This window comes from Gilbertella persicaria (genome assembly GCF_025201335.1).
Source record: "Gilbertella persicaria strain CBS 190.32 chromosome Unknown B0P05scaffold_52, whole genome shotgun sequence".
Taxonomy (NCBI): domain Eukaryota; kingdom Fungi; phylum Mucoromycota; class Mucoromycetes; order Mucorales; family Choanephoraceae; genus Gilbertella; species Gilbertella persicaria.
This window is the reverse complement of record NW_026252013.1, coordinates 40,460-54,307: the sequence shown is the minus strand read 5'-3', so window position 1 is coordinate 54,307 and position 13,848 is coordinate 40,460. Positions and strand designations below refer to the sequence as shown.

The 13,848-nt window shown below is 34.9% G+C and overlaps 2 protein-coding genes across 2 annotated transcripts; one reads left to right on the top strand and one right to left on the bottom strand.

The window, feature by feature from the left end:
• Positions 1-110: 110 nt before the first annotated feature.
• Positions 111-2,211, bottom strand: B0P05DRAFT_558824 (uncharacterized protein; the record flags this gene model as incomplete). Its single annotated transcript, XM_051580179.1, has 2 exons — positions 182-2,211; positions 111-128 (listed from the first exon to the last, which is right to left on the bottom strand). The coding sequence occupies exons 1-2, from the start codon at positions 2,146-2,148 to the stop codon at positions 113-115; spliced, it is 1,983 nt and encodes a 660-aa protein (XP_051430842.1). The 5' UTR covers positions 2,149-2,211.
• A 5,930-nt stretch (positions 2,212-8,141) lies between these two features.
• B0P05DRAFT_558818 (uncharacterized protein) lies at positions 8,142-9,265 on the top strand. Its single transcript, XM_051580178.1, has 3 exons — positions 8,142-8,601; positions 8,672-8,868; positions 8,936-9,265. Exons 1-3 carry the CDS (start codon positions 8,598-8,600, stop codon positions 9,110-9,112), a joined length of 378 nt encoding a protein of 125 aa, XP_051430841.1. The 5' UTR covers positions 8,142-8,597; the 3' UTR covers positions 9,113-9,265.
• Positions 9,266-13,848: the final 4,583 nt, after the last annotated feature.

Genomic DNA, 13,848 nt, shown 5'->3' with positions numbered 1-13,848 from the left:
AAAAGTCGCAGTGTATGGCCACAAATTTGAAAGCAGTCATGCACACTATTTCCATAGGTTTATGCACGACCTGAGCTCGGGGGGTTAAAATGCGTTTTATTTAGATAATCATTCAGAATAAGTGAAGGGTAAAAAGTTTAAATACATTGAACGACGAAACCCATATCCTCCTGAATAATAGCCTCCATCATTATCAAATATGCGTTCAAAATAATTGGCACCTCCGTATCGATTATAATAGTCTTCGTCTTCTTCAAGTTCATCATCATCATCATCATAATAAGAAGTGAAAGGGTCTTTAAAAGGAGCAAGGTCAAACACACGATTCACATTCTTACAACGAATATATAGAATATCGCGGTTTGAGATTTCTCGAGCATCCGTCAATAATCTATACTCGCTTCTTTCTTCAAACGGTATCTTCTCTAAAGCATAATGATATTTTTGATGGTCTTGATTGACGAGTACGAGGTGATTGCGATCTGCCACTTGAATGCTCACATATTTGAGTCGGTCTGTATTTACTGGAAAATCAATGATGATTGGATTGACCCAAGCTTCATTGTACAGGTAATGATCTTCAGGCATATTGTTCAAGCTTTCGTATGCCAAAGAAAACTTAATAGTACAGCTTTCTAAACTAGTACATCTCAGGTACATTCGAGCAAAAAACCAGTTTTCAGTAGACCTAAGGGCACCACCCATCATACAAGGTTTGTTGTATAGCATCACATTAATTAATCTGACAGTCTTTAGTGGATAATAAACAGTCTTGTTGGTATAATCATTAGGGTCCACATTTTGACTAGTAGGTGTCGAATCAAAATTGGCCTTGTAGATTTTACAATCGTTCAATTCTAGAGTCAATAGCTCGGGATGATCACCAAGTAATGTGTTGATGGGTATATTGAGTCGGTGATTGGTCTTTTCTGCAGAATAAGGTGAAAGTTTGTTGAGACAGAAAGAAACAAGGTTTGGAAATCGACTCAGAACACATACAAGTTCAGGACCACTATCATGACATTGTTGACTTACAGTCATTTCTTCAATGTTGAACCGTTGCTTAGAGCCAGCTAATAATCTAAGTTCTTCAAACTTGCCCACCGTAGCCATGTATCGACGAGGTATTCTGCATGATTCCATACTATCCAAGACTTGTAAAAGCTCCTTGTTGTACCCCAAAACACCCACGTCGAATTGTTTGATCTTCTTGCAACGACGAAAGATACCCAGCATACACTTGTTCCATCTTTCTGTCTCATAGTCATTTTCACAATGAAGAGTCAGGTCTTCCGTGTTGATGTATTTTCTAGAGATATACTGTGCTAATTGGATTTTCGAATGCTCGCTCTTTTTGTCAAACACCATATCAAGCTCAAGTTGTTTCACAGAACAAGCAGGAACGATGTTGTTGTATTCAGCATCATCTGTGTATACGAAATTAACTTCTGTCAGGCGAAGGTGCTCAATTGTAGACGCACATTTATGTAGTGCGTCTAAGCTGCTGAGGGACATTGGCATCTTGTTGAGATGTAGATATTTTAGGTTGGGCACATTTTTCTCGAGTGCAGAGAATAAGTATTTTCGAGCTGAGAAAATTGTATTGTCGTTGTATAAGCTATAATCAATATCCAGCTTTGTTAATTTAACAAAATTGCCTGCATGGAGCAAAGAAGATGTGATGATAAATTTGCTTTTTTCTTTGATATCCTGGAGTTCAAGCCATGGTTCAAAATAAGCTGGGTCACATTGAAGACACTGAATGACTTGGCCTTCGTCGTCTATGATCGGACCTGGTAAATCATCAAGATCGGTATAAACTTTGCCTTCCAAGCATAAATTGAAATGTGAAATCTTGGGGAATATCTGTGGCCATGAAGTTAGTTGGAAGCAAGTCGTGGGTTGGTAATGGAAATAAGGATGATGTATTTGAAGCGATCTGACTGAACGCGAGAAGCTGGAGTTGTGTATAAAAAACAAGGTGGCTTTATCCAAGTTAGTATGGTGGTCTATAAGAAGGTATTTGTATAGAAATTGTGTTCTTATGATATTATTCCATCGCCTACTAACGTATTGTGCTTCTTTTAGGTCGCTTGTGCTTAAAAACGATAAAATATTTAAGAAAGTTTCATGCGTAATGGCTTCCATATTTAAATTAAATAAATGAAGAAAAGAAAGAGAAATAAAGAAAGAGCGAAAAGAAAAGTACCACTGTTACACTTCTCAGCAGACATTCGGTCTTATTTTTTCCTGATCTTTGAGGTGCATGTATCCATCCGCTGCCCTCCCTGCTTGGTTTTCTGGCTTACTAAGTAATGACTAATTCAGCTTATGAAAATTTCTTTTGATCGACTTTGTTGTAACGTTTTACCAACACTTTTTTCCGCTTCATTTTTGCTTTACAAATATCTGACTAAGTTTGTGAAAGCATATCTGACTTTAAATGCTCTTTATATAAACATAATTGAGAGTGTGCATTAACAAAAGCTAGTCTCATACTCTTGCGAATACATCCAGCATGCAAGAACAAAAGGTACATGTCAATGGATTAGTAGAGATGCGATCATCGCCTAGGCTCTTAAATCAATAGAAAGACCATGACTTGTCGGCTCAATGTCCAAAAACATGCGTGTAACTATAATGATTACAATATATAAGTATTGCAAACTTGTCCTGTAAATTGAGAAAAACATCATGTCTGTAAAAAAAAAAAAAAAAAAAAAAAAGACTCAAAGACAAGTAAAACACTAAAACAAGAAAGAGTATACACTGAATATGAAGTTTTAGACTAAATATACAGACAAGATGATAGAACTTGAAAAGTCATAAAGACAAGTTTAAATAAAGTTTTTTAAAGCACTAAAAAGGGTCATTCGTTCTACAAACTTTTTGATCTAAATCAAGATAATATCATTCCCTGCCTTCTTTAGTAATCATAGAAATAAGTGAGTAGATGGCTTGCTTGTTTAAATATCCATCACATGCTTTTGCTTCAAATTGAAATTCTTACAAAAACTAAAAAAATTGACTTTACGCAAAAAGAAGAAAGAGCGGAGCTTACAAGTTTTGTCAGGATATTAGCTTCTAGTTTGTGAGTAACACAGTGTACAACGAATACACTTCTTTTTCTTGCTAAGCTTAGCTTATTTTACCTCTAATGCAATTATTGAAATAATCATAAAATCTCTTCATGGTACAAGATGAAGGCTTATTTAATGAAAAGCTGTATCACAAATACCTTAGTAGAATCTATGAATTGTATTGATTAATAAGACTCTCTTGCACATCTTTTTTGTCTATCCTAAAAAAAGAATAAAAGAAATTTATAGTTTATCAAAAACAAACGATAAATTTTTCTTTGTTTTTTATCAGACTAATTTAAGTTAAAAATGAGATGATGCTTACTTTTGACAAGCAAAAATTCATGACAGAATAAATAGCTTTAGTAAGAATTTTTGTGTAGATCTATTAAGAGGTATTGTGCTTCATTAATATAATTTAAATGAACTTTAATGTTGTGAACGTTGTTTATTTATCAGATTTAAACTGAAAAGATATATCTACTGCTAAAGAGCACTCTAATACCAGAAATCATGCTTATTTACAGTAAGAAATGCTGTTAGAACCACTGAGGTTGATACATTCGTTAGCCTTGGTCTTGGCGGCCTTCGAAATATTGATACCAGACATGGAGAAATCAGAACAAGGAGTGTTCTTGGAGCAGTTGATGCTGACAATGGGGTTACCCTTGGAAGAGACAGAACCGGTGATACTCTTGATCTGAACATCCTTGATGGTCAAGGAAGCATTGTCGTTACCGCTACAGTAAGACTTTTGGTTGTTGTCACAGTAGTGAGTGGTGATAATAATAGGGTTGTCAACATTGTTGAGTTGAACACCAGTAAATTGAACATTGCTGACAGAACCCTTTCCACCAGGCCAGGTCTTGATGCGAAGACCGTTTTGACAGTTGGTACACTTGCTGTTTTGAACGTAAACACCAGAGACAACATCGTTTTCACCGCCCTTACCAAGAGAGCCAACAGAGAAACCGTGAGAACCGTTACAAGAGACGTTATTAACTTTGACGTTGGAGGTGTTACCGTTGATAGCCATACAATCGTCACCGTTTGTGACATCAGAGTTGGTCCAGTTGATGTTGCTAGAGTTGGAAATATCAACACCATCAGTGTTGTGAGCATCGTTGCTGCTGGAAGAGACGGTCTTCATGGTGACCTTGTTGAGAGTAAGGCCGTTGGAACTGGTAACACCAATGTGAGCACGGGGAGCTTGATGAATGCTGAAATTGGCAAAGGTAGAACCACCAGTAGCAGTAATTCTAAGAACAGTAGGAGCAGTCTTGTCCTTGGCATCCCACCATTTTTGGCCGTTGCCGTTGATGACACCAGTAGATCCACCATCAAAGTTAATCTTGTCACCCTTGATAACAATGTAAGCACTCTTTCCACTGTACTTCTTGTCGTAGGCAGGCAAGTTAAGAGTACCGTAGAATTGGACATTGACGTTCTTCAAGCCTTGGACAGTGACCATGTCATTGAGGTTGTAAGTGGCACCTTTGCTGAAGACAACAGTACCACCGTTCTTACAGTTGTTGAAGGCAGTGACAATGTTGTTGGCAACATTACCGCTGTTGGAAACTGTACAAGTAGCAGCTTGAGCAGCAGAGGCAAGGACAGTAATGAGGGCAAGAGAGGAAGAAAGAGAAGGAATGTAAACCATTGTTGAACTAAAGGATTGGAATTGGATGAAGAGTAAAGAAAAAAGAATCTATAGCTTGATCTGGCTATTTATACTAAATCACAAAAGCTGCTTCAGTGTCAACTGCGTTACACATGCCTTACATGCTCGAATTCTGTCATACGCAAAGCAATTTCGGTATTCAACACTACGTTGTACAATTCGTTCTTTACAATTTTTATTTTGTATTCACGAATTCTGTCATCAAAAACGTGCGATTTGTAGCCAGGCTACGTTCTTTTTTATCGTTCGATTTAATTGTGTGTTTTGTTGATTAGCTACTATATTATTTTGATGATAGAAAAAACGGCATTATGTACTTGGAATTTGGTAACTGTCATACCTGTACACATGTATAGACCCTATTGATTCACATATGCAAATATAGTCTAAAGCCCTTATAGAAAAATTGTACAAATTTGGAGAATAAAGTGATGATACTCATTAGATGAACAAACTTTAAACTCAAGTTCATCTGACTTTTTTTATTAGGTACAAATAAGGAAAAGAAGAGCACAATTCACAAAAGACTTAACTCGAAAAAATATAGTTGAGTATAAAGCTGTTATGCATGATTCTAGTTCCGACTAAAGATTATTAAAATAATTTTATTGCGCATAACTAATCATCTGAAAAGGTTTAATTATCCTCGTATCTCTTGAAGCTTTTGAGATAAGAGCAGTGTTAATGTTTCTGTTAAGACTAATGCATAAAATGATATTTTTTGCTTCAAACTGTCACATGGTACGTATCAGCTCGTTAAAAAGATCTACGAGATTTTCCTTTGTCCCATGCAAATGAAAATTTTCTGTGAAACAGAAGCCCCAATATAGTGTCTGTTACATGCTGTCAATTAAGCAGAATTAATTACCATACGCATTGCAACATTTGAGCTTCTGTAATAGTTGATATAATAAGCATTATTTCAAGTCACTCAAATAACTTGTTAAATAACTCATCTCATCTTTGACAAACACTTTCAAAATGTAAGCAGTCTTTATTTAACGTACTTGTATGATTGAGTATTTTGAAGCGATCGAGATATTGTCTGTATATATAAAACCGTTTTTAAACTATCGCCCTTCCGTAAAGGAAGAAATATTTTTGAGAAGATCCAGAGAGGATGTCAGATACAAAGGGAAAAAAAAGATATAGTTATAACAGTATGATATTACATTAATGAATGAGATTTCAACCAGAATACAATTAAGAAAGGCTTTATGTCATCTATATTATTTCCTTTATCCAAAGCTATTCTCGATTGACTACAAAGACTATAAAGAGCTGATTTTTAAACTTGTCTATTTTGTCTCCTCTTTTAAGCAATCAGGGACATCTTACCTCTCAAGGTCTTCAACAATATTAACAAATTGCGTTGTCACTTATTGATATGTATGATTCAACGTGTATTTCCCAACTTGGTCGTAAGTAGAATGTAATTTCCAACTTAGAAAAGGCTATCAAAAGCATAAGCAAAATGAGTGATTGTATATAATCAATGAGTAATTTTCTGCGTTATATTTGTAGAGTTGTCAACCAACAATATTTTTAGTCAACGAGTATAAAGGAGAAGATCCTCGACATATAACAATGTTGTAGTATTGTAGTTGGTGACTTTTCTTCTTTTTTTCCTTGTTATTTGCTTTATTTTCGTGATGTTTATCTTCATTTTTGGATGAATCCACTTTTTATAACAAGTGAGATAAGATTCAGGCTTTAATCGAATAGCTTCTTATACAGCCATACAGAAAAAATATTGGATATATTTTAATAATCTCTGAAATCAAATAAAAACTGCATACTTTCCATCCTTGAACAAGTTCCCCAAAGCATAATAGATGAACATTGTAAACCGTGGAGTAAAAACTTGGATTGTTTATTTAACAAAAAAGAGAAAGGGATAATATTAGATGTAGCCACTATTTGCATCAATCACAGCTTAGTATTGGCTGATCATATTGTCGATCAAGCGTATAGTTGTATGAATATAGTGAATTGAAGACTATCTCATTTTTAATTATACAATTGACAAGATAATGATATTCAACTACCTCCTCGTATCTGTGTAAGTATCTCACATATACTGGTTAATATTTGTTATTAATTTATTTCTCTTATACCTCCTTTCTATTTTCTGCTCTTTCTTATAACTTACTGTAAATATTACTTATGTATCTCATACTCTGTTTAATTTCTAGAACTTAATTTTGCTCATAAAGTGTAATAAAAGTACTCTAGCATAGAAAAAATAAAAAATTTATTTCTTGTTAAATCAGTATGAGGTATACTATCGAATAGAGCAGCATTTATACCATTGCTTATTTACAGTAAGAAATGCTGTTAGAACCACTGAGGTTGATACATTCGTTAGCCTTGGTCTTGGCGGCCTTCGAAATATTGATACCAGACATGGAGAAACCAGAACAAGGAGTGTTCTTGGAGCAGTTGATGCTGACAATGGGGCTACCCTTGGAAGAGACAGAACCGGTGATACTCTTGATCTCAACATCCTTGATGGTCAAGGAAGCATTGTCATTACCGCTACAGAAAGACTTTTGGTTGTTGTCACAGTAGTGAGTGGTGATAATAATAGGGTTGTCAACATTGTTGAGTTGAACACCAACAAAGTGAACATCGCTGACAGAACCCTTTCCACCAGGCCAGGTCTTGATACGAACACCGTTTTGACAGTTAGTACAAGAACTGTTTTGAATACGAATATCAGAAACAGTGGCGGATGAGCTGCCCTTACCAAGAGAGCCGACAGAGAAACCGTGAGAGCCAGTACAATGAACATTGTCGAGATGAACACCAGAGGTATTGCCGTTGATAGCTAAACAATCATCGCCGTTGGTAACATCAGAGTTGGTCCAAGTAACATTCTTGGAGTTGGAGACATCCATAGCATCAGTATTGTGAGCATCATTGCTGCTGGAAGAGACAGTTTTTATGGTGACCTTGTTGATAGTGACGCCATCAGAGCCAGTGATGCCAATGTGGGCACGAGGAGCTTGGAGAATCTTGAAGTTAGAGAAAGTGGATCCACCAGTAGCAGTAATTCTAAGAACAGTAGGAGCAGTTCTGTCCTTGGCATCCCACCATTTTTGGCCGTTGCCGTTGATGACACCAGTAGATCCACCATCAAAATTAATTTTGTCACCCTTAATGATAAAGTAGGCGCTTCCTCCGCTGTACTTCTTGTCGTAGGCAGGCAAGTTAAGAGTACCGTAGAATTGGACATTGACGTTCTTCAAGCCTTGGACAGTGACCATGTCATTGAGGTTGTAAGTGGCACCTTTGCTGAAGACAACAGTACCACCGTTCTTACAGTTGTTGAAGGCAGTGACAATGTTGTTGGCAACATTACCGCTGTTGGAAACTGTACAAGTAGCAGCTTGAGCAGCAGAGGCAAGGACAGTAATGAGGGCAAGAGAGGAAGAAAGAGAAGGAATGTAAACCATTGTAATGATTGTAAAGAGATTAATGACATTGAAATCCATCAATTTTTCTTGTATTTATATATTTTTTCGTTCCTGGTAAAAACATTTAGAGTGAATATTACATGCATTGATGGTTTCACTCGACATAAATTTTAACTGAACGGTATATCCTGTCCAATCACAAGTCAAGAATAATACCATCTTTCCCAGATTTGGTTCCTAGCCGTTAGAAGAAAAAAGATTGTACAAGTGATTAAATCATGTTCCAGGTAAATTGGGCATATGCATGCATATAAACTTTGAAATCAAATTGATTTGAATAAAGTTAAAAAATATTACCACTTTAGATTTTTGAGTATAGAGCTTGAAGAAGCCATGAAAAAAAACTTAAGCTGTTGAATGGCTATCAAACAAGAAGTGTCAGTGCTGATTGTGTGGTGTTGGTTAGATAAAGGTTTTCTATAGAAAGTTACCCGGTTTGTTTTTTCTATTTGCATCAGCTCCTTTGCCATTTTTGGAGCTTCTAAGCCAAGTTATAACTCGAATAGTCATCTATCTGTCTTATGCTGCAATTATCAAAACTTCAAGTCAAACATTGGCGTTTTCTTATTGGATTACTTGGTTTCTCGGGAAAGTTATTCGTAGCCGTGATACATGTACAAAAACCAAGGTTTATCAAACTCTTTAATTCAGCATAGATTCAAAACTCATACTTATAATGCTCTCAATGACTTTAGTTCTATAAGAAGCAGCTATTATGCCAAGAAAATGACAATCATCTCTCTTTTAGATATGCAATTGAGGTTTTGATTAAAGCATTGTATCAAATAGAACCGGGCAATTTCATCTGCGAAGGATTATTGTTTGATTATAGGTACCTATTTGCTCTAAATTCCATATGTAAAGAGTCATAACCAAAAGCCCAGTAATTTAGAAGGGAACCTTTAAGCCGAGGTTTGACAAGAAACCATTTGGTTGCGTTTGTAAGAGTAAATACGCAGTATTTGACGCATTTTTCTTTTTGAATTTTAGATACAAAACAAAATGAATAAATCTCATATTAGCGCATTGGAATTAGACAAGAAAAAAGCGAACAAAGTACTGTTCAAAAAAGTTTCTCGTTTCTGAGTCAATCATGTTCTGCAGAATCCAGTGGTTTTACTTAGCAAAAAAAAAAAAAAAAGAGACAATGTTTCAGTTATCTAGAAAGTTGTAATACGTGATCGATTTGATCAGTTTACTTCTGGCAATGGAAAATGTGCATATAACCTCAAACATGACTTGTCTGTACATGATACAAGTAGTTTAGCTGATTAGTTTTGTGCTTCATTTTGTAATCATTTTCGTGTTACATACTGTGCAGATAATTTGGCTCAAATAAAAGTACCCAGCTCAGATAGTCATATATTCAATATGTATTTAACAAAACTATTCATGTCAGGCTATACAATACTCGAATGCCTTGAAATATAAGATAAGGCGGCATTGTATGAACAAGCTGTATATTTAAAACCAGAATTTAGGTACATAGACCTTAAGGCACGATTTTTTCTTGCTCAGCGAGTAATATAATCTCAGCTACCTAAAACTTGTTTAAAAACTAAAATCATGTTTCATGAAAGACGAATTAATATCTTCGGTCTTTAAGAAAGAAAAAAATACTTTTAGGAAATAATAAATCAATAATTTGTACGAAGTAAATACAACTTTTTGTGCGTGTAGCGCTAGCTTCTCAAATTAATCAATACATTAAAAACAATTCAGATCTAAAGTGTGCAACTACAATAAAAGACCCGTACCAATGATCTGCAATCTTAGAAAATGGGAGAACATGACGATTATTTGTGTTCATCATCAGTTGCAGCCAATTAGATAAAGAGACAGATTCAATTTGAGTTTTAATGAATAGGGGCCTTAGAGTATTATTCTTGAAGTTTATATGTGAATTAAGATATATTGTCTTTATTAATTGCAGTAACTAATGCTTTTTGAGTTACTCAAGTTTTTGCAGACGTTTGCCTTGCTTTTTCTGCCAGGCTTGATGCTAACATTAGTGAGAGTAAAGCCAGAACAAGGGGTTTGTGTAGCACAGTCGATACTGATAACTGGCTTACCAACATTAGAAGCGGAACTATAGAGGTTGATTAATTACTAAAATAAAAAGGAAATCAATTGTACTTTACCCTTGAATGTCCTTGAATGTGATACCACTAATAGGAAGAGACACGTTGTCGTTACCATTACAGAATTTTTTAGCGGCATTGTCGCAATAATGTGTAGTAACAACAAGTGGATTGTCAACATTGTTCAATTTGATGTTGTCAAAAGTGACATCCTTGACGGCACCGTGTCCACCAGGCCAAGTTTTGATACGAACACCATTTTGACAATTAGTACATACAGAGTCAGAGATTTGAACCTTTGAGACAAAGTCCCATGAATCGCCTTTACCGAGAGAACCTATGCTAAACCCATGACCATTTGTACAAGTGATATTGGTAGCAATTACATTTGTTATATCTAATATTGTGAGCTTCTATTCATATTTTAAACAAATACATTACTGTTTTTGAGAGAAAGACAATCATCTCCATTTGTGATCACAGTATCTCTAAAAGTGATATCAACACTGTTGTAAACATCAAGCGCATCACTATTCACGAGATAAATGAGAAACATATAAATACTGCTGAGAATGACTTACGTGTTGTGAGGAACGTTTGAGCTTGAAGAAACTGTATGAATATTAATTCCCTCAATAGTAACGTTTTTGGACTCGGATAGTTCCATATGGTAACGAGGAGAACTTTCAATGCCAAAGTTCTTGAAGACAGAGTTATCAGCAACCATGTAGAGAGTAGTAGGAGAGTTTCTATTGTTGGAATCCCACCACTTTTGCCCATTGCCTTGGAAAGTGCCCACACGACCACCATCCCAATTAATGTTGCTACCTTCAATTCTGAAATATGCATCTGTGTTTTTGTACTTTGTGTTGAATTCAGGGAGCTTGACTGTACCATAGAATTGAACATTTACGTCTTTGAGACCAGTCACCTTGACAAAGGTCTTCAGAGTGTATGTTGTTCCTTTAGTGAAGACGACATTACCGCCAGAGGCACAAGTCTTGAAAGCATCAACAATAGTGAGGGCATCGTCAGTGCTGCTCTTTGCAACTGTACATGTCTTGAGAGCTTGAGTAGCAGAAGTAAAAAGAGCCAGCAATGTAATAGAAGATAAAGCTGAAGGTAACAGAACCATTACGTTTTGATAATAATTCTATAAAAATAAAATACGGCCTTTTTTATACTTTAATCCAGGAGTGGAGAAACACGATTAAACCTGCTCTAATAAGTCAAATAGGCCTTTTAAGGAATAGTTAAAGAGTCATGCTAACGATCTTTGGGGAAGCAATACAGGTCTACAAGTTATAAAAAGTTACACTGATGTAACAGTCTCACCTGAACATGCAAGCAGTTTCAATGAACTGCTTTGGAACAATTAATGTATTGATATTGCTCTGATTTTTCAGCTGAGCTTGCATAATGTAACGAGTGACACAGCATATTCATATTAAGGACAATTTTTTGATTGGTGGAGAGTAGAAATTATGCGGGTCATTTAATCCCTTGAATGGACTTTGTATTTGAAAACAACCCCTTAGTAAGCAAGCACTTTCGCTAATTATAATACTGACAAACAGAGTAAAGGATTGATACAACGGATTCTAAATAAAAGCAGGATCTACTTGCAAAATTAATGCTCAGTTCTCATTATGGTTTAAAAGTAAGGCAACCCTTCTTTATTAACGTAAACCATTCTAATGTACGGATTATCTTTGTTGTTGCTGCTGCTGCATAACAACGTTTTCTTTACTAATATCACTCAGTGCAATTGTCTTAAATGTCTGTTTCTGACTGAATATTATTGAGCAAAAATTGTCTTCTTCTAGTAGTGCTAAGGCTTCAGTTATGCATCTTTTTTTTCTTAGCACATCTGTTGTGCAATTCAAAAACAAGATACTTTCTTACTATAAACATAAGTGATTAGCAATTTTTGCTCTCTAGTCAGAATAAGCAGCAATAAAAAAACTTGCTCATAGCCATGGATGTGTTTGACTAGTGATATACATATGATAAATTAAAAGTCTAGTTATTTTTTTTTTTTTGTTATCGAAAACCAGTGTTATTAAAACTAGTTGTTTCTTGACCTTTTAAAAGGTTTTGGCTTGGCTCTTTGTAAATTTAAGATTAACTATTAGAATAATCTTGCCTTACATCATTAGTTAAAAAGGCATTTATCTCAACCATAGAATTAAGGTAGAAAAGCAGTAACTATGCCTTGATAATCGCTCAATTGCTTTCAATCGAGAAGAATGTCTACTAATCTTGTTTGTATGACAGCTCTTCAAACATGCAAATTATGATTTTTTTTTAAAAAAATGGAGCCTACTCCAGTAACAAAGCAGAAAAAGTTATCATTTACAACAGAGCTAGAGATGATACAGCCATAATTATCGATGTTATCAACTTGAAGGTAGTGTGTATAATTCTACTTTGCTTTCCATCTTACAAATCAGTTTTTCATGCAAAATTCAATTTGAAAAGGTGCTCTCTAGAGAATTTATTCAGTGTCGCTTACTACATCTAGATCTGTTCTCTTTGGGCTAAAAAGTGTCAAGAATCACGATACAATTTACTTAACTACATTTTGAGCATCAAATGGTAGTAGAATAAGTACTCACTTACTACTCAATCTCTATAAAAGATGGCCAATTCTCTACCAATCACACTGTACAATGAACTTTGAATGCAAATTTTAATATTTTGGCATTTCATTTCTGAAAAAGATAGCAAATTTATACAGACTTTTGTAGATCTCTTGTCTACAACCTTTCGTAAAAGCGCAAAAAAAAAGCTGCTTTTATTGTCCTAAAAATATTGTCTTGTCAATTGCATCTGTAACGACTCCAAAAAGCGACAACTTTAAAAGATTATATGTTTTTAAAAAGAGTGAGTAAGTGAAGATAATATATAGAGTGTTGTGAACATATAGAATCTATATGCATATGATGATCTGACATTAAATAAGTCTTCAATTACATACTAAAAATATATCATAATCAATTTACATCAGAAATAGACATAAAAGAACCTCTTGTACTGAATAAGACAAAGTATCTTTTAATAGATCAAGACGTATAACCGAAGTCCATAATTTATATTATTTAATTAATTTAAAGTAGTCTATGATAATAGAGACTCAGTCATTTGCATGAACTCTACTACTACTTACTCCGACATCTCTTCATATATAAATACCTAGAGAATGAAGAGCTAGAGATATATAGATTTTTGGATAATAAACCTATACAAGTTCTAATCGACTTCTTTGTTTTTATCTTCTCTCTTACATCACAGCATAGAGAAAAGAGAAAGGAAGTTAAGAGAGAGGAAATTGTGATATAATCACTAATAAAATGGTCAAATCAATAAGTCGATTAGAACCAAAACGGCCAAAAAAAGTTCTGCTTTATTAAAGGTTATATTTTGTATTGTATTTATACTGTTTGTATGATAATTGATTATCCTTGATTTGGGACTGAGTGTGTATACACTAGCTAATCGGTTGAATGGATTAAGGTACACAAGAA